This window comes from the organism of the source record quoted next, unplaced genomic scaffold, assembly GCF_019419815.1.
Source record: "Pyrus x bretschneideri cultivar Hongxiangsu unplaced genomic scaffold, Pyrus_bretschneideri_v1 Contig45, whole genome shotgun sequence".
NCBI lineage: Eukaryota > Viridiplantae > Streptophyta > Magnoliopsida > Rosales > Rosaceae > Pyrus > Pyrus x bretschneideri.
The window spans coordinates 1,725,467-1,747,006 of record NW_025999779.1 but is presented as its reverse complement, the minus strand read 5'-3'; the positions used below and the strand labels follow the sequence as shown (position 1 = coordinate 1,747,006).

At 31.3% G+C, this 21,540-nt stretch overlaps 1 protein-coding gene and 1 long non-coding RNA gene across 14 annotated transcripts; one reads left to right on the top strand and one right to left on the bottom strand.

Moving 5' to 3' along the window:
* Positions 1–3,550: 3,550 nt before the first annotated feature.
* LOC103965680 lies at positions 3,551–7,897 on the top strand. The gene is made up of 8 exons (XR_007252063.1): positions 3,551–4,395; positions 4,819–4,881; positions 5,114–5,176; positions 5,678–5,784; positions 5,875–6,015; positions 6,258–6,312; positions 7,133–7,160; positions 7,740–7,897. It is a non-coding gene; the product is annotated as an uncharacterized LOC103965680 (long non-coding RNA).
* Positions 7,898–16,699: 8,802 nt separating this feature from the next.
* Positions 16,700–20,610, bottom strand: LOC103965681. Of its 13 annotated transcripts, none has more exons than XR_007252078.1 (7): positions 19,575–20,608; positions 19,144–19,321; positions 18,571–18,658; positions 17,835–17,901; positions 17,668–17,752; positions 17,292–17,383; positions 16,700–17,104 (listed from the first exon to the last, which is right to left on the bottom strand). XR_007252078.1 is itself a non-coding variant. In XM_048567719.1 (6 exons), the coding sequence occupies exons 2-5, from the start codon at positions 19,250–19,252 to the stop codon at positions 17,699–17,701; spliced, it is 318 nt and encodes a 105-aa protein (XP_048423676.1). In that variant the 5' UTR covers positions 19,253–19,321; positions 19,575–20,598; the 3' UTR covers positions 16,700–17,383; positions 17,668–17,698. The 13 variants fall into 13 exon arrangements, 9 of the variants coding, with proteins under 9 accessions (XP_048423676.1, XP_048423670.1, XP_048423674.1 ...); XR_007252077.1 differs by having other exon boundaries at positions 17,594–17,752; positions 19,575–20,605; XR_007252079.1 differs by having other exon boundaries at positions 17,292–17,752; positions 19,144–19,210; positions 19,575–20,610.
* Between the last annotated feature and the right edge of the window lie 930 nt (positions 20,611–21,540).

Sequence of the window (21,540 nt, the reverse complement as noted above, 5' to 3'; positions counted from 1 at the left end):
TGAGAGCGCATTTAGAAATCGTGATCGCCGTTGTTCTTCATCCCTATTAGAGGGATTCTTCTGAAACAAACCTTGGTTTCAAAACAGTTTCGCAGTGGTTGCATATTTTGAGATTCTATTGAATCATTATCATTGGTGTTGTTCGTTGTGGTTGAATATATTCACTAGAGTGATCGTCTTTCATATTTGATTAGATTTTTGTTTGGAGGTAATCGACACTGTTTTTGCAGTTTTGAATTCGATTTTGTCGTCTTTTTTTTTTTTTTTTTTTTTGGCATGTAATATGCTTAGCTTTTTATTTGACTTATATATTGTTGTTGATTTGTTTTCAGATTAGCAGATTGATTCCGGTTTTTGAAATTTTCAGTTAGCAGTTTCTTATTTCGAAGAATCTCAAGTAAGTTTTGAATTGTTTTGTCTTTTATTTTTTGTTTTGTTTGTATTCTATATTGTTCATCTTGGTTTTGTTTTCATTTTTTAAAAATTTATTATGAATTAATTTGTGTTCATCACATTTGATTTTTTTAACATTTTTCAGAAATAGTATTTTTTTTTTTTATGAAGCAGTGGATATTTCAGTTTACTTTTTGTTTTTGTGATTGTTGTGTTTTATAAATAGTATTATTTTTGTTCACTTTATATGTATATTGTTTAACTAATAGGTACTGATTTGTTTTACAAAGATTGGAATTTGGTTTTGCAACATATTAATAAACAATTGTTGTTGTTTATTGTATAAAAGATTGTGTATTGATTTAAATTGTTTTGTTTTTTTGTTTTCGTTCAATAGTTATGGAGAATGGTAAACTAGCTCAGTTTATATATGGTGGTTTATCCATTGTTATTTCTATTTCATCAACTTCTATCGTCAATCAGATTTGTATTGATCTTTGTTATAGGTTTAAGGGTTTGAGAGTTGGTTGTTTTGAGTTGCGATATGCTTTGAATAAAGATCCTCATTGTATGTTAGATTGTGATACCGATGTTATGAATATGTTGATGGTTTTTTTATGTTGTTGGGAAATCTATTGTAGAAATGTTGGTTATGGATAAATGTGATGGTTCTATCTTTCAGTTACATACGGAAAACATATCTTCTTCTTGCCGTACATTAGACTCTATAATTGTTGCTAATGAAAATGATTATTTAGGGAAGTATGGTTCTCATGGTGTGTACAATTATATGTCATGTGAATGAGATAGTTACATAGAAACTGAGGGGCAAGTTTTTAGGAGAGGCTGTGTTGATTTCCTAGATAAGTTGAAGAAGTTTTCTGTTGAATGTGGTTTTGATTTGAAGTATTTGAAGAATGATAAGAATTTCATTAATTCAAAGTGTTATTGAAATGAATCTAATGGTTGTCTTTGGCGTGTGTATGTATCAAGTGTGGTATTAATGACTTTTTTGTTATTCGGAAGTTGCATAATGTGAATACATGCAAGGGTATGATTCGGAAGAAGAAAAACAAAGTTGTTGCACGACAATTTGTTGCTTTTTTCATCAAGGATAAGGTTCAGTCAAATCCTCTTATTAAACCAAAGGAGATCATTTTAAACTTAAAACAGTTTTATGGATTAGATATTGATTATACTACTGCATACTTTGGCAAATAGATGACAGTTTTTGAGTTAAATGGTGATGATATTGATGTTTACAAGTTCTTGCCTTAGTATGTTGAATATGTCTGTTCAAGCAATCATGGATCTGTTTTTGAGCTTGTCAATTGTTGTGAGATTTGATATATGCTTTTTGTTCCTTTGTCCAACTAAAATCATGGTTTATCAAATTCACGAGGATATCTTTCCTTACTTTTATGACTTGGTAATCTTTGATACGTCTTTGAACCTTCCAGTTAGTTGAGAGTTGGTCAATGAAGCTCATCATGTATAAGCCGCAATCTAATTTGATTTACAAAGAAATTCAAGTCAATGATTATGAGTATTAAAATGAAATGAAGGGCTAGTTTGGTATTGATGTGCTTTGAAAAAAAATTGTTTCTACTGTGCTGTGAGAATAAGCAGCTGTGAAATAAAACAGCAAAGTGTTTGGTAAACTTTTTGTAAAAGTGTTTTTGAAAAAAAAAAAAAAACAGTATTATAGTATTTGATAAACTTTTATGTAAAACAGATGTGAAAAAAAAAAAAAAAAACTGGTTTTTCAAAGCTGGGTTTTGCAACTTTGTGTTTTTGGCTTTTTTTCATCCAAAATTGTGAAAAAAAAAAACTGAAACTGAATGTTTACCAAACATAAAAAAGTTTCCAGCTTTTTTTTATAACCACTTTTTTCAGAATCACCTTAATACCAAACTAGGGCGAAGTGTGTGGTATAGAGTAGTTATTTAAAAAACAAACTATTTGTATAACTGCATCAAATTATTCATATTGTTTTTGAAATGTAGTAAACACAAACTATATATATAACTAAAATGCTTTTCACTTTATAACGTACGATGTTGGTTTCTGTTGTGCACATGTTCTATATTCTTTGACTTAGAATTCAAAGTCAATTTTGATGGAATTGATTTTCTTCATTATGGCTTGAGTTGAATCCATAACATTTGAATTGCTTGTTAATTTTCTTGCTTTATCAAGCCAATATTGAACAAAGTGGCCCTGCAAAAATTTATAATGTAATAATAAGATGTTTGTTTTCTATAAATATGAGTTTTTGGTTGTGCGTTTTTGCTTACCACTATTGATGCATTTTCCCAGTAGCAATCAAAGTTCACATCTTCTTCTGTTGTGCTCTGTCGAAGAGAATTGTAATGAATCATTTTTGCATTTTTTGTGTCCAAAACTACCAAGGAGATATGGTTGTAATGAAACAATGGGAAGAAATTTTTTGATACTTTTCCATATTGGTCCATCAATTGGTTGTAAAGCCTTTCCCTGTTTCACACAGTTGTTTCAATGCTTTGTTCATTGATGTTATTCTTTTGAAAAGGAAAATCATCTAAAATCATAATTATAGATTAATTGTTTTAATTTTTATATGTATATGTAAATATTATTTTGCAGAATATTAGTTGTTTTGTTTACTCACAGAAATTGTTGGAGACATAGAAGTTCATTTGTTTCGTAATGTTCTCTTGTTCTCTTTTTAGGTAGCAGAAAGAATCAACAATCTGAGTTGATGTAGGTCCATTTGCCATTAAACTGTGCAGGTCTTCTTTCAATACCATTATTCTGTAATAGTTGAAATATGTAGTTTCAGCTGTCTAGTATTCATTGTTGCAGGACAAAGCAAAAGTTTTAATTATACAAGAATTCGTTAGTGCTTATAAAGTTATGAGAGTGTGTAAAAAAACTTCAGTTAAAAGTTTTTTTTTTTTTGTATTACTTACATACTGTTTGTTAATCAGAATTGAGTTATTCTTCTTCTATCATCTGATTTTATCATCTTGTACACTTAAAGTTGTGTCCAATTCACGATGATGTCTATGTGATTTATTGCTGGAAGGTCATCCGGTTGTGAAGAAGGCTCATCTTTTAAATCCAGGTTGAATGATGGAGTTTCGCCAAAGACTTTCTTTTTGTTTTTTGTCGTTGGCTTTGTTGCTTTTTGACTGACTGTTTACTTTTTGACTTGCAGATCATTCTTGTTGTGAGCATCGTTGCTTTTTAGAGCTTCAATATTTGTTTCTTGCTCTCTTTCTTTTGCCATTGGTGAAACAATTTTGTGCAACAATTTTTCAATTATGTCACCATGCTTATTTGTTTGTTATATTTCCTCTTTTTGCACCATTCCTTCTTCAATTTGTTGCTTCCTTGATTCTAAAACTGGTTTGACATTTTCTTTTTCTTTCTTTTAATTGCTATTGGTGGTTGTAGTGTCCGACATCTTTTCTTCTACCTCTTTGATTCACAATTGTTCTGTTCTTTAGGTTATGTCTCCCTCTTCCTCTGCCTTTGTAATGTTTGTTTGTTTGGGTTTTTTTTTTTTTTTTTTTTTTTTTTTGCACTTTGCATTGTTTCTCCAACTTCTTCAATAGTGGTGTTAATTTGTAGATGAATTGTCTCATTCTTCGTATGTGATATTTATATATACTAAAACCCAAACTCGGGTGGCACTGTTCTAGAGCAGTGTGCTTCCTTTTTTGCCCCTGCTTGATTAGTTTAATTGCATTTGTGCCATGTTTCACACGTGTTGGTCATCGTGCTCCCTTCTTTTTGTTTTTACTCTTCCATACTCTTCTGGTGTATTTTAACCCTGGTATCCAATAGAAGTGTCTCGACTTCTTCCTCAGAAATCGCAGAAATCCAAAAAGGAAAAAACTGTGCTCTTCAACCGATTAGCAATTTCGATTCCGCTTCGTGAGATCTGTCCGATCTTTGCTTCCTCATCTGTTCAATCTCTTCGACGCGCCATCGTGCTCCCAATTTAGCCTTTGACAGGTAATTAAATCTCACTTCTTCTCAACTACCCAGAAGCCAAATATTTGATTTTTTTTTTTTTTTTTTTTTGTGCTTTGTTACTTCTTTGTTGAAATTTGGTGGTGAAATGTCTTCCATTTTGTTCCGTCTCTTTTCCTTTTCATTTCCTCTCTCTATCTCTTCGTCTGTCTCTCCGTTTCGATTTCGATTCCGTCGTCTAGAAAGGCATTTTTGGATTTTTTTTGGCTGTTTTCCAGAAACCAATCGCGCCATTTTAGGTGTGTTGCTTCATCCGCATCTTATTTTCTGTTTGGTTAGCAAGAAATTTTTTTTTTTAATTGATTAGTGTAAAATTCAAGTCTTGCCGTTTTGTGCTAAGCGTTTTCTTAATTTTTTTCGTACTTTGTGTGTGGATGTTTGATCTGATTTCATTTTTTGTTGCAGGAAACATTGGTCTTCGAATTTTAAGGTTTTATTGTACAGGCTTGCAAGCCCTTTCTGGGTGAGGTATATAATTTATGTTTTTGTTCTTAAATCTTTTTCCAACAGAATTTTTAATTTTTTTTGGGTCCTGTTTCGTTTTTGGTGGGATGATTAATTATTGGGGTTTCCTTTGTCTGTTTGGGATTTTAGTATGGGTTGTGATTTGGTTGTTTTTTTATTTTCAGGGAGAAGTGTTCATGGTTTATGAGTTTGGATTTTTAGTGTGGGTGTATGATTTGGTTGTTTTTTATTTCAGGAAACGTTACCGTTCGAATTTTATGGTTTTTGTATAGAAGTTTGCAGGCCCCTTCTGATTAAGGTATATAATTTATGTTCCTGCTCTTATATCTTTTGTTGAACAAAATTTAAAATTTTTTTGGGTCGTGTTTAGTTTGCGGATCTATTTTCTGTAAAAAAAAATTTGGTGATAATTAATTTTGGTACAGAAAATTGGTGATAATTAATTTTGGGGTTGTGTTGTATATGGATTTTTAGCGCGGGTATATGATTTGATTTTTTTATTTTCAAGAAGCAGTGGCCATCGTTTTTGCCGCTTTTGTATGTAGGGTTCCAGATGCTTGAGGTATAGAATCTTCAAATTGCTCACCTTAAGTAGACAGTGGCGTGCATATGTAGTTTATCACTGAATAATCAACCTCTCATCACTAAATTAACGTTTAAGTTTGTTTTTAATTTAGTTCACAAATGAATCAACCAAGTTTTCATGCCATATTGATACGAAATTATAAAGCAATTTCGACCATACTTTGTTTGTTTTTTTAATCATTCTTTTGAGATCTATTATTCATATATATCATAGATGATGAAGAATAAAAGAATTTAAATGCGGCTTTGGATGATAAGTTGATGTTGATGACAAGTACTATTGATGATACCCACCGTTTCTCATCTGTTCTAATGCTGCAGGTATGTATATTATGTAACAAGTTCTCTACAGTTTGTTAATATCCATAACCAATTCAGGTTTTCAAACGCTTATACAGGTTTGTATTTCAGTGAAAAATTTCTAGGAAAAACAAAAGGAGGTTGAGCCCATCTACATAGGGAGTCGAAAGAAAAATTAAACTCAACAACTAGAGAATGAGAATGCGTCTGATGAAAAATAGGAAATGAACACATATAAGGTTATGCCACAAGGTGAGATTTCAGTATGAAATTTTCATTGTCATACTGATTAATGCTTTTAAACCAATTGGTATAGATTCTATTTTTAGTTTCTTTTGCTTGATCAATTTACATTACTTTTTTGAACCAAATGCAAGTTCCAATATTGCATTGATAACAAAATAAATTAATTGAAATTGAAGCTTTCTCTGATTGAGAAATCTCTTTTTGTTTAAATGGTGTTACAAGTTTTGTCTTTATTTTTTTGCCAATAGGTGGACTTAAAAAGGATCAAGTATGCAGGGGAATGGTAGGATCAACATATCAAAGGTAGAGATTGACTCTCTCTCATGTTAAACTTATACTGTGATGTTTATTATTACTAAATTTTGGAAAAATAATTGCTTATCATAACCTTATCACAATACTAAATAATAGGGAGAGAGATGAAAAATAGAAAGGAATCTATTTGATTGTATGTTTACTTTGGAGATTTTGGATAACAGTCATGAATTATGGTCTTAGTGCATCTCTATTTTTTTTTCTTCACGTTTTTGCTTACTGTTTATAGCTAAATGATTTTTATTTGGGTCTTCCAAATTTTTAACTATTACTCTGAATCTCTGATGAAGTTTTATTAATTTTTTATTCATTTGTTTCAAGTATGGCCGTTGACTATGTGAATTCTACGTTTTACACAGTTAAAGAGACTAGATGGTAATGTTTCATTTCTCTCTTTCTCCCTTCTTATTTTCTCAGCCACGAGTCTTAATAAGATACGACTGACTAAGAATTTGTTAATCATTTTAACACGTATGAGATAAGATATTTACTTTTTATGATACATTTCTAATTTTTGCAAATTACTTGATTTACTATTGTTATATGGTTGGCAGAATTTTATGTTAAGTGTGTCACTATATTGTTGTAATAGTTAAATTGGTTGTAATATGAAGTGTTGACACAAAACTAGACACAACTAATTATCTTTCACTTCTTGAGATACAACCATTGTTTGATTTAGCTATAACTAATAAATCTTTAATTATAATTGGTTTTTTTAGTTTACTTGGATCAGAACTGATAACCATATAAAAAGGCAGTAAAAATTAAAGTCTGCCTGTTCTGATGACAACTGATAAATATACAGGTCTGCACGTATACTGGTTGATGAAAAGGTGAGCAATCATTACTTAATGATCTTAAGTAATAAATACTTAGTATTGCTCATTGAAAATTTGTTAATTGTTTCAATGCATATGATCTAACGTTTCTGTTTTATGTAATAAACTATCTAGGATCTTTATTTTTTGGGTCAAAAACACTATTTGGGATGCTTGATTTTGTATTGTCAAATGATATATATTTTCATAATCTTTGTGTCTATATATTATATGGATTTATTTTTTATAATATTCAGTGTTCTATTCTTTGTATTAGATCTTTTTATACTTAAACAACTTTTTTAAAGTGTTAATGAAAATGGTTAATTGATAGTTAGTGTTTGCCTATGCATATTATTGCGTAGTGTTTACTATGCACATGCATATTCATGTTATACTATATGTAATGTTGACTGTTATTCATTTATTCACATGATATTTAACAATATTTCTTTCTTGCATTTTTTCCCATGCTGAATTGTCAAGCAACAATCAATATAAACATATGGATTTTGTTTCTTCATTGTTAATCTACTGATGCTAGGGATAATTTAAGCTTCTACATTCTTAACATTTTTCATATTTGACTTACAGGATTAGTGTCAATGTACACCTTTCCGCAACTATTTGTTTTGTCTTTTTCCCTCACTCTGTATAATTTTAGTCAAATTGAACTACTTTTTAAAACTTGAGATTTAACTGAAGTGCTAAGAACTTGGTTAAATGAAAGTTTACTTTGGTTTGATGACATTAGGTCCACAATCATTGGATGCATTATCTTTTACATTTTTTAATCATAATTTGTCACAAAATTTTCAATACCGCAGCAACACGCAGGTGACACTTCCCGCAGCAACGCGCGGGTCACACTTTCTAGTGTTTTCTATTTCTCAAAGCATTTTCCTTTGTTGCATCTTCTTTGTTGTTTTCGATATCATTTTGACATTGGCTTTGGTTGAGTTTGACATTTGTACAATTATTCTAACTAAAACCATATAGTTTTTATTAGAATGCAACTTGATTGTAAACAAATAAAAATCAATATGAGTACACACTATATCTGAAGCATACCAAAGTGAATTACTATTTATGGAAATACAAAACATTTTTATAACTGCATAAATCTTTATACGATTCATATAACTAAACAAATTAGAAATAAAAATGTACAATAGGAGGTGGATTATGTGTAAGATTTGAAAATTTTGCAATTCTATTTATAAATGAAGCAATTTGTAAACTATTTTGTAAACACTGTTTATTAAACTTTAAAAAACACAAACTATTTTGTTGAATGTATAAATTATGAATAGAGAATCATACTAGTTTGTGTAATAACATAATATATGTTTATACTAGTTCGTGAATGCATCCCAGATTATACTATTTCCGTACATTTCATTTTATTTACAAATGAAGCAAATTGTAAACTATTTCATAAACACTGTTTATTAAACTTAAAAATCGTGAACTATTTTACTGCAGTGTACAAATTACAAACAGAGAATCACACTAGTTCGTGTAATAGCATAATGTATGTTTATATATTAAATAATTGGCTAGTAAATAGTCTTTTTTTGGGTGAATCTGTGATGGATTCGTACTGAGAGTAAATAACAAAACAAATTTATGAAAATAGTATAATCTGTGTTTTGTTTAAGTTGATGCATGTTATTGTACATGCTTGATTCCAGTAGATATTAGTTATATAAATAATGAACCGTATCATTTTGTGAAACATGTTGAGAAAAATTGTAAGATTGTTACCTTTGTTTATTTTATGGGTATTTCTACGACCAAGTTGCTCACCGAAGTTGAAATTTGCATGAATTCGTCCGTGAAAGAACTAGAATGATGTACGAAATCAAAAAATGAGGATGCATGATTTGTGTTGGGGGTTGGATTTCTGTTTATAGTGCATGCACTTTCTTCATCGTGAATGACTTATTTGTGCGTGAAAATGGAAGTTGGTGTTAGGGAGAGAATGTGAAGTTAGTATAAGAGTGAAATAATGATTTTTGTTGGGGGTTAATTATGCGTGAAGGATGAGGAATTTGGGTGTTGATCTGGCACTGAAAAAAAAAACAATAATAAATAGCTATTATTTTCATTTTTCAAATATAGTGTGTACATATATTCCAGAAACAGTTTAAGTTATCTAGTTTTTTGTTTTGCATAAATTTATCTAAATTGGTAACCATATTCTTTGGATAATAAAATGTGGTTGTTTTTTAAATAGATTAATTTTTTTGTATGGTAGTTGTATTTATTTAATTTGATTGTGTTGTATAATAGATGAAATAAATTTATATTCAAAAAGTGATAGTAATTGATTTTTTGCAATCTTTTGGAGTAGAATATATAATTTGAAATTGATAATATAAAATGTAATGGAATTTTTGTAGATGTCATAAAGTAATTTGTATATTGATATAAAATGTAATTTGTAAAACTCAAGCTAATGTAATAAAATCCTCATCAGGAATGTCATCATATTGACCATGTTTATTTTGTCGTCTTCTGTGTTCAAGTATCTTCTTCAGTCCATTTGCATAACTATTCTCATGACTCACAAGTATAGTTGCAATTTGAGCTCTTTTGGCAAATACTTCTTCCTTTTCAAAGGTGGCTTCTATTGGTTTGCCCTCTTACATTTGGTTTGCAAATTGAATGACAAATATGTCATAATCCAATCTGCTTTTTTTTTTTTTTTTTTTGGGAAAAACAAATAAGTATGACAAATAATAAGATCATATTATAACATTCGATGACATATAAAAGTGAAAAATGAAATTATTTCTGAAACTGGATCATGACACTTTTACATATTGTAAATTAATACCATATTTTTCCCATAATGAATTTGTTTTTTGCTCTTTTTGTGTTTTATTTTGCATATAATTTAATTAGATCATAGATAAGTATTGAAAAAAATAGAACTATTTCTTATTTGTAACACTGTTTTGCAAACTAGAACTATTTCTTAAAGTATATTATGATACTATTTTGCAAAGTATAAATTTATACTATATTTTCCTAAAATGATTTTGTTTTCTATTTTCTGTGTCTTATTTCCATATATTTGTAGTTAGATGCCATACAATTATTGAAAAAAATGAAATATTTGTTGATTTGTAATACTGTTTTGTAAATTGTAAAGAGTGAAAAATTAACTATTTCTAAACCTTCTTATGACATTATTTTGCAAACTGCAAGCTGGTTATGACATTGTTTATAACACTATTTTGCAAACTGGAACTATTTCTAAAACTATATTATAACAATATTTTTCAAAGTCTAAATTTATACTATATTTTCCTAGAATGATTTTATTTTCTGTTTTCTGTGTCTCATTTCCATATTTGTAGTTAGATGACATATAATTACTGAAAAAATGAACTATTTGTTGATTTGTAATATTGTTTCGTAAAGTGTAAAGAGTGAAAAATTAACTCTTTTTTAAACTTCTTATGACATTATTTTGCAAATTGTAAAGTTATACTATTTTGCAAATTGCAAACTGGTTATGACATTTTTTGTAACACTGTTTTGCAAACTGGAGCTATTTCTGAAACTATATTATGACACTATTATGCAAAGCCTAAACTTATACTATATTTTCCTAGAATGATTTTGTTTTCTGTTTTCCGTGTCTCATTTTCATATATTTGTAGTTAGATGGTATATAATTACTGGAAAAATGAACTATTTGTTGATTTGTAATATTGTTTTGTAAAGTGTAAAGAGTGAAAAATTAACTATTTCTTAAACTTCTTATGACATTATTTTTGCAAACTGTAAAGTTATACTATTTTGCAAACTGCCAACTGCAAACTATATTTCAAGTATGAGTCTTGTGTTTGTATATATGATTTTCATGATCCTTCTTATTTGTTTGAATGTATAAATTTGATTGAAAAATATAAAGGTCAACTTGTTGTTTGTACTTACAAGTCCTCCTTTTGTTGTGCACAAGTTAAACATCTTCAAATTTCTATTGTAAGGTTACTGTCACCTTTGAAATCTTTGTAACTTGCTTATATTTTGTCTCTCTCCCAAAACAAATAAAAATAACATAAAAAAAAATTGTATTATGAAGTTTGATTTTTCTTATCAGCATAAGAATATAGTTTGTAATTGAGTTATGATTTTGTTCTTACCACTTGCACGTCATGATGAAAGTATTAGTCTGTATTCCCATGTATCCTTGGTAGTTTGGAATTGTAGTGTCATTTTTCCATCTTTAATGTCCCAAACTATCAAGCTAAAGTGGAAGTAATGCTTGATTAGTATGAAGACCTTTCCAACTTTATCCACATTATCTTGTAAGACTGTCTTCAATGTTTGGTTACTATGCTCCTAATTACTCTTACTTTTTTCTATCTCCATGTTATTTTGAACCAACAATACACATTTATTTATCAATCTTAATTAATAAGTAACACTAATTCTTAAACTGAACCAAAACACTAAACACTATTTATGAAAGTTAATTAAATTTACAAAATATTTATAAAATCGCACTAACCAAAATTTTTGTAAACAAAATTGTTTGGCACTTACAAAGATAAAGGAAGGAAGATACAGATTTTGTTGTTGCCCTATTTTTTATTTGTTTTCTGCCATTATGTAGAATGAAGCATCAATTATGTTGGCATCGATTGCCCCATCCACAAACAATGATGTCAGATCTGTTTTTAGGACAACAAGCTTAGTTGCCATGGACCCTTGCGTTGGTTGCATCCAAAAGTAGTCCTTGTGTAAGAAAATAAAAGGTATTATATATATATATATATATATATATGTGTGTGTGTGTGTGTGTGTACACATGTATTAAGTTATGATTAATAATGTAAACTTACATTTTCTCTTGTTTGTATTATTACTTGAATTTTTCTTTTATCCCATCTTCAAGTAACTTGTACGCCCTGTTGATGCAAGTAGACGAATACCGTTTGTCAAGCTTTTCCTTTGTTTGCTTTGGCTTCTTTGGAGGGTTCTTTGTAGTCTTCTTTGTAGGTTTCTTTAGCAATTGGATTCAAGGGTGATTGAACCTGTGGTTGCTCTTTTGCTTTCTTAATTATTGGTTCCAACGGTTGGCTTTGTGGCGGAACAATTGAAGGGCTTTCACTGTCACTCACAGCATAGATGTATTTGGCCTTCTTTTGTTTTTTCTGGATAAGGATATAATCATAGTCTGGATTGACATTTAGTTTATGATAATCTCTCTTTCATATATTTTTTACTAGTGTTCTCGTCTTCTTCTTAGTAGTTGTTTTTCCTTTTGCTTCAGGATTCTTGCTAGTTGGAGTCTGCATTTGAACATCTTGTTGAACTCCAAATGTCCTTTTTGCAGTGGCAGTGTCCTTTCATTCATGCTCTTGATCCTCCTTAGCTTGATCTTCCTCATTTTCATGTGGATGATGATCAGTTGCATACCCTTGTTCTCGATCCTCTATAGCCACATCATTTTTAGTTGCATTTTCTCAAACTGGATCCTCAGTAGTAGTATCCTTATCATATGTATACTCTTTAACTCATCATCATTATCTGGATCTTCTTTAGGTGGTTCCTTATTTTTTGGATCCTTTTCATTTGGATCCCTGAAACTTTGATCTTCCTCGGTTGAAACGTTTCGATTTGGTACTATTGGTTGCTTTTCTAGTAGTTTCTTCTTCAAACTTCCAAGTTCATCTAGAAGTTTATTTACTTTCATAAAAGCTGACTGTGTTCTTTAATTGCAACAGTCTCGTTTCAATTTTCATTGAACTAATCTTCTGCTTGTCCTCATGTCGTTCTTGCAGAAGCTTTTCAATGATTATGTTGAGTGCTCCAGTTGTTTAATTCATTACAATTGAATCTGTGTGTAGGTTGTCGAGTGCATATATCATCATGTGACTGAGGACTAGATACCTCTTTTGATCCATGCTCGCACATCTTTTAAACTCTTCAAAACCTTCCACACCTAATGTGTTATCAATCCTGATGATGTCCTTTTGATAAATTGCATCCAGTTTCATCAATTATTCTCAATACAGTTGATCAAACTATAATTAAGCTTCATTGATGGTGTTACTGTGATCTTCTTGAGCTTCAGCTTCAGTTCTCTTCCTTTTCCTTCATGTTGTCTTCTTTTCTTTTTTCTTGGAAGACTCATTTCTTTGTGCAAGTGAATGAATGACATTATCTTCTTCTTAGTTTATGTTAGAATGCTCCTCTGTTGGTTCTTTAGAAGGTATAGCAGCGGGAATTTGCTCACTTGGTTCAACACAAGGAATACCACCACCAATCTGCACATAGTCACACATTAAAAAGATGTTAAATTACATGCTAATGTCATTGTTTCGTAAACACTGTTTATTAAACTTTAAAAAACGCAAACTATTTACTGAATGTACAAATTATTAACAAAGAATCACACTAGTTCGTGTAATAGCGTAATAAATGTTACTGTTTATAGAAATGCTAAGAGAAACTATATATACAACGTGAAATCTAAACTATTCCTAGATCATTATTATGACATTATTTCTGAAATTGTAAAATATCAATATTTGTAGTATGACATTATTTTTTGGATTTTGTATTATTACATTATTCATAGATCACTATTTATTGAAATGCACTTTTCTTTTAGACTGCAAACATGAACTCTTCAAGAAATTTAGAAACTATTGCTGGATTTGTTGTATTAGAGATTATGCAGATTTCATTGTCGGTACTAATGCAAAGTTGAATTATTATTGAACTTCAAATTTGAACTATTTCTGTATGATTATGAAGCCACTACTTCTGAAACTTCTATAAAGATCACTATGTTATGAAATTGTAAAGTGCAAAAATATATTGTTTATTGAAATGTAGATTGAAATAATTTTATTATTGGTCCTTACCACAATTTGTTCAACTGAAATATCTCGGATTGCTTTGTGGATTTTGGTTATGTCTCATCTTCCAATGGCAGGAACCATGTTTTCTCGTCCACTTATTGTCTCCACCGGATTGGTGTGAAGACAAATCCAATATTGCATGAAATAAGTACTTTGAATTACTTTCTTGTGTAATTTATAAGACAAAATTCACATTTTTAAAATATAGTTCTTATTTCTTACCAAAATAAGGGTAGTGCATCCGCTTGTTGTTGCTAATTCTTCTCCATTTTTCCTCTTTTTCTTTGATTTGTTAATCATCTTGAACAAGTAGTCCCTCACTGCCTTTTGCCGAGTTGTATTGCTGATTTGGTCCAATGCCCCAAAAATTGTTATGAAGCTCTCTGTGATGTGTGTTCGGAGGTTGCAAATAAGAGGGATTGTAGGAGATGCGCACATATGATTGAAGCAGTAGTTTTTACCCTTCAGGAGTTTCGTCTTAAATTGCTTTTTGGTACGCTTCAAGAATGTCCTTTTTTTCACTATTTTTTGGTCCGCGAAATATGTTTTGACAAAGTTGTCCTTCATGTTCTTTGTGGATTTGTCTGTGTTTAGTAGTTCAACTCCTTGGTTGTTCAATCCAAAGATTTGAACAACATCTTCACTTGTTATTCCTCTTGGCTCATGATTTTTGAATTTGAACTTTTGTTGCTTGGAATCATAGCATTGTATAATCTTGATCATATCCACATCAGACTTCTTTTTTCTTTCCGTTGCAACGATTTCATCATCCTTATAGAACTTGATCAGACTCCAAAATGGTGTCTTGCCCAAATGATTGCAGACATCATGGCGTTGTTGAAGCATTGACTTGTACAATTGCATTGAATTTGCAAACACAAAAACATTGCATCTGTATTGCACATAAGATGTTGGAGGTCTTTTATTCTTTTTCTTATCTGAACTCTTTACAGCTAAAGTCTTCATTCTTGGTTTCTTGGCTTCGTCCATCTGTAAGAATAAACATAGTTTAATTATTACAACTATTTTTGTACCTATATCAAAATATGCCACAATTTTTTATTATGAAGATGAACTATGAAAACACACTAATTCTGAATTCAAATCAAAATAGGTTACAGTGTTCATCAAACAAAACAAAAATAAAACTACGTTGTTTCTTAAATTAGAACAAAACTACACCTGAGTATTTTGTGATACTAAACTAAAAAAAGTAAACTATTTAATGATCTATATTTGTACAGACCACACTATTTATCAAAGTGAACTAGAAAACCACATTTTTGTATTTTGTGATACTAAACTAAAAAAAGTAAACTATTTAATGATTTATATTTGTACAGACCACACTATTTATCAAAGTGAACTAGAAAACCACATTTTTTTACCATAGCAAACTGAACTATTTATCAAAGTGAACTAGAAAACCATACTATCTGAATACATCACAACTAGAAAACCACACTGATTCTGGATCCACAACAACATGGCCACACTATTTATCAATCAAAATAACTCAAAGTACTTACGAAACTTAACTTAAAATATTGAAATATTGATGGATTTACATCAGAATAGGGCATGCTATTTAAGAAAATGAACTAAACACCACATTGATTCTAGATTCATACTGTTTATCAAACAGAAACAAAAAACTACACTATTTATCAAACTATACTGTTTGTTGAATGTACAAATTATTAACATAGAATCACACTAGTTTGTGTAATAGTGTAATATATGTTTGTACTAGTTCGTGAATGCATCACATATTATAATATTTTTGTACATTTTAATTCTATTTACAAATGAAGCAAATTGTAAACTATTTCGTAAACACTATTTATGAAACTTAAAATTGTGAATTATTTCGTAAACATTGTTTATTAAACTAAAACACCACTGGAATACAATGTTGATTATATTTAAGTTATTTAAGCAAAGCAACCAACATATGAGGGCAAGAAAATACTATTTAAGGGTTATAAGAAAATGAGTAGTTATCAAAGTGAAGTAAAAATATACCATTTTGCAGAAACATTGCTCCTTCAATGAATTCAAGGCATGCAAACTTACATATTACTGTAAAATTATCGAGAATATTAGAAATTTTATGGTACCTACCTCTATTTCTTCTCTGTTACTTTTATTTCCCTTTTTTTTTTTTTTTTGTGTGTTTTCGTCTACATGCAAATCAGAATACTCTGAACTGGAAGCATAATTCATTTTTTAGAATCTCAAACATGCAAATGTACATATGTGGTAAATTAAAGTAAGAAATCATCAAGAATATCATAATTTATAGGTTCGTACATGTGTTAGGCAGCTTTGGCGTGAAGGGGTTAGGCTCCGTTTGGGTTGGTGAACATTAATTGCGTGGAGGGATGATGAATTTTAGTAACTGCAACTTTGGCTAACGAGCCTGGGTTAGGCTCTATTAGGGGCAATTTTGGAATATTAATTGTTATGCGGTTTGGGCTTTTTGTTAAGTCCGTGTATTTTAGTTTTTGTAGGGCCTAAGATAAAAGTTTTGTGTCCTCATGATTAAAATTTAAACCCTTTTTATTAAATAATAATTTAGAGTGATTTTTCATTAAATAAAAATTAACCCAAACTCTTTTCGTTAAAGCTTCATATTTTTATTTATGGTTCAAACAGTGCTCATCAAGTTTAAGCATACCGTCAGCGGGAGACGTGTTTAAATTTATAGAAAGAGAAGTTATCAAAAGTCGCGCGACCTCTGATCGATTGCCACCAACATCCGACATATTTTCTTTATTTTATTTTGAGAAATCACTTGTTAATCGCGCCAGCGATTTAATCATAACTTGCTTGAGAACGGTTTGCCTTCACTTCCACTAGCTTCCCGACTGGCTACGGCAGAGATTTCCGCTCGCACCATTGAGACCAACTTCACATTTCCTCATCAAGCCCAAGCCCGGAGAAGATATGCATGGACAGCTGCGGCTGACACCGCTATCCGTGGTTCGAGCGCTGGAGGCTTCACGATCGTCCCAACGACGGGGAATATGACGATTTTGCTGAGAAGTTCTTCAGCTATGTGCAAGCCTGTGATATTTTTATGTACAGCCCAAACAGTAACTAGCCTCGAATAGGAGAGATTCTACGATATAATCAATGACTTATCACCCTCCCCTATCTCTCGTAACATGTGATGTGAGAGAGAGCAAGTGATAAATCACCGGTTACACCCAAAATTTATGATGCGATATTGATATAGAAAAAATCCGAAAACCTTCTGTTAATGGAAGGGACGAGGAATTGACGACACAATGCAGTACCAGCTCCACAATCATCCGGATAAGAACCATGAAGTTGAAAATTAGACTGTATATCATTGCAATAAGAAAGAGTTGTCAAAAGGCAAAAAGTCAAATGACTCTGTATCGAAAGCGAACTATAGAACCTGACGAGTTGATTACACAAATGCTTAGCAGTCAAATGTGGTAAGAATCTAAGATGAATGGATATGTGATTCACTTCTCCACTGCAAACAACTCTGGTTTAAGCAATAAGGATGGAGAAAACCGACTCTACCTTGAATAATAAATTTCAGATATAGCTTCGCTTCACCATCAATAAGCACAAAGAAAATGGTCCAAAATTCTTACTGTGCATAATGGACACAGGATATCCAATCAACTAGCCATAGAGGCCTTCTTCTTGCCAGATATCAACTAAAAAATCCACCATTTCCTGCATAACGCAACAATTTAAATTGTTCACATCGATACCATCCAAATTAGGAAAGAAAAAGAAATCAATTAGAGAAACTTACAGCTAAAGGTATGGGCTCCTGGAAAGGTTCGGTAGATAAAAGAAGATCCTCATACGTTGTGGTCCAGCTGAAAAAGAAGATTCCACATTACAACTTAAAGGTTGCACATCCACCACACAGGTATATATGGAAGAATCACACATAGCCAACAATATGATAGCACCCAGGAACTGCAACTTTAGGAGCATTTGATTTTTTCACTGACCTTGTGAATTACATTTCTTTCAAAATCTTAGCATGCAAGTGGAAACGTATTCTGCATTTTTTACATAATTTTTTCTTCTTCACAAGATCATACATTTAAATAGAGATGCCAATTTATTTTCCTCAAGATCCATCCATTACGAGAATACGTCAAGAACTCGACAATTTTAAATCCAATTGGAGAAACAGCTCAAAGAAATGAAGGGAAAAAAGAGTAAAGTTTATAGCTATACAAAAATAGATAAAAGAAAAGAGGCACAAATGTTGAGGAATGCTTCAGTTTCCCACCTAAATTATTGGCTATTAGCCTACTCCTGACTTAAATAGGAATCCAGATAAACCAGGAATACATTTTGTTAGGCTGGTCTACTAGTATTGAAACACCAATGTGACCAGCAGGGGGACGGTAGCTTAAGTAGTTAACAGCATTTATCCCTACACTCGAGATCCTAGGATCGATTCCTCCCTTGCCACTATCACTTGTATCCCAACAAAAAAACACCAATGTGACAGTAAATGTAGAAAACTGTACCTCATAATCGGTTCTCTTGGCGCTCTTTGTGATTTCTGAGACTGATCACCGACCCATTCTCTTCTTCTCTCTTGCCAAGCTACCTCCGCTGCATCATAAGGTCATACACATTACAGAAATAATAAGATACTATTTCACAAGATTCTAATCATCAAGGTGAGAAAATGAGGAGAAAAAAAATGAGGCATACAGTTCCCTGAGTAGGCTAGATAACTTTCAAGCAGCAGTCAATGTCCGAAATCTAAATCTTGATCGTATTATAAATATTCTGTAGATAATTCTTCAACTCGTTTATATAAATGCTTCTGTTTACCTATTATACTTCTAAAAAGTTATAAATACCATGCACCACATACCTAATACCAATTGAAACAACCACTCTTATTCACACTAGAATTCAGAGAAAGTCTTCAGAATAAAAGAGTTCTGTTTTAAGGCTTGACCATACTTCTACCAACTTGTATTGATAGTAGATTGATAGTTTACTCGGGAAGGAAAATTTGGGGTTTCTAACAAATAAAACAAGCTCCTTATATTTTCTGGCTGAGGTTGATTCTGGGCAGAGAGACATACCATGATTAATAAAAACTTCTTTCTCAGTAAGCTTCTCCCTCCTATCAATATTTGAAGCATCTGAAGGCTGATTTTCATTGGAATTAGAATTGCTACCATTAGTTTCCATTCTCCCTAGATGGGACAATCATCGCCTATTAAACCACTGCTCCAAAAAAAAGAAAGTAAAAATGGAGAACTAGTCTCCATGCGAGAAACATCATCAGCTTGACAAGAGATAAAATCTTAAGTACCAGTGGATACAGAGAAATAAAGCAGGGAAACAAAAATGAAAAGAAGCAACTCATGAAATCATATAATGTTCAAGCACATTTTCAATCCCATTATATACTGCCACCGCAGAATTTCATAGCTTTTACAATTCTACATGCTGCATTTAAATCACAGATACACAAACATCACACACACACAACAGAACTCATGAATCTTACATCAACCACGTGGGTTCTCCAGCAATGCCCCTCCTCTCTTTCTGTGTGATTCTTTATAGAAACATCAGAGGCATGTCTTGGACTCTCCCCTGTCCATATGGCCCTTTAACCCCAACTGTAGTTTCTTTGCCCCTGTTTACTTATCAGGGAATATTACTCCCTTATAGAGAAGTGATCAGCCTTAGAAGCATAACTTTACTGTCTACACGCAAAACTCGATAAACCATGCTTCATTATGAGATGAAAAAAGAAGTTTAATCCTTTTCCCAAATTCAATCCCTTGTTGGTCATGGCAGAAACTGATGGACCAGGAAAGTAGCCAACTTAATTTTTCTCTCTTCTTCCATCTTTGAATCCACAACGATTACATTATCTAATTCAATATCAACTCACCTCAAAATCTAATTGCAAGTTTCACAACTTTGAACTCATTCCAAGAATCCCCAATTATTTATTTCTACCTAAGATTCTAAAATAAATTGCAGCACTCCAAGAAAATCCAATAGCCTCACCAGAACCTAAACCTCTCAGTCATTCAAACTCAATGTTGCAATCGTCAGTTTGCTTATTTATTCACAGTTGCCACCTACCCTGATAAGATACAAACAAGAAATTCCAACAAACCAACTTCAAGCAATAAAACCCATGTTTCTAATGCACATTTACAGGAAAAAAACAAAAAGATTAGTACTTTGAATCAACCAAAATTTCCAAATAACATAAGATGAAAAACCCAAACATTAAAATAGAAAACGATTAGGAGGGAGGAGGAGGGCAGGCCATACGTACATGGGTTTCTTGGACTCTGTAGTGAGTGGTGGGGGTGGCGAGTCAGAGTAGTGCGAGGGGATTCAGGGAATGGTATTTCGCTGAGGTGTGAGTAACCACGAAGAAGACGAGAGGTCTTCGAAGATTCAAGAGTAGGGTTTTAGTGAGACAAAACTCAATTAAGGATATAAACATGAATTTCTTTGATGATTTCAAGGTGTGGAGACTTTGGGTACAAGGTCCTTTAAGGAAGGGTTCTCGTGTATTTTCAAAAAATGAGGATTAGGTGTAGGATGCACTTCATAACTATTTGAATAATCTATTTTGTAATTCTCGATTCATAAATTATTTTTAAAAAAAAATTAATTCAATCCGAAATCATTTGCCTGTTTAATTATCACGATGAAATTTCAATGTTTAGTCTTCTCTGAGCCCCACTTGGATTAAATTAAGGGAACTTTAACAAAAAACTATCGATATTGTTCACTTTAACGAAAAACGATATTTTTACACTAAAAATTCAATTATATACTATTCACTTTACTTTTTATTTTGTCCTTATCGTTAAAACTCAAAATTTTCAAATCATTTTCATTAGTTTTCTTTTAAATTAAATGTAGATGGTGCGTAGCGGTCTCCTTGCCTCACAAAAACTTTGGCTTCCCTTAGAGCAGTTCCACCCCTAAGGACTTTGTGCTAGCACCCAGCCTATTTATCCACTTCAGTGAACAGTAATATACTCCAATGAACAGTAATAAACCAAAGCATCTCCACCCCTAAAAAAATGCGATGACACAAACGATCTCCACCCCTACAAAATGCGCTGACACCCAGCCCATTTAAAATATTATTAATTTTTTATAAAATAATAAATAAATAAATAAAATTGTTTTAATTTCAGATAAGATTTTTAACCAATCTCGTCACGCTACGTGTCATTATCCGAACGTACTATTTTAAGTTTATGTAATTTTATTTAGTGTATTTTTTTTGTTTTTTTGAAAGTTTATTTGGTGAGGTTATGTAAATTTAATTGGTGTTTTTTTATTTTTAAGTTTATTTGGTGAGTTTATGTAATCTTATTTAGTGTGTTTTTTGGTGAGTTTATGTAATCTTATTTGATGAGTTTATGTAATCTTATTTGGTGAGTTTATGTAATCTTATTTGATGTGTTTAAATAAAGTACAAAAAATAAATT

What these genes read in the sequence shown, in the direction of transcription:
- LOC103965681 (XM_048567719.1), bottom strand. Translation starts at nt 19,252, where the DNA reads ATGGAAACTAATGGTAGCAATTCTAATTCCAATGAAAATCAGCCTTCA. An exon ending in CCAAGAGAACCGATTATGAG is followed by an intron (nt 17,902 to 18,570) that starts GTACAGTTTTCT and finishes CTTCTTTTTCAG; the next exon opens with CTGGACCACAACGTATGAGG. An exon ending in AGGAGCCCATACCTTTAGCT is followed by an intron (nt 17,753 to 17,834) that starts GTAAGTTTCTCT and finishes TGCGTTATGCAG; the next exon opens with GAAATGGTGGATTTTTTAGT.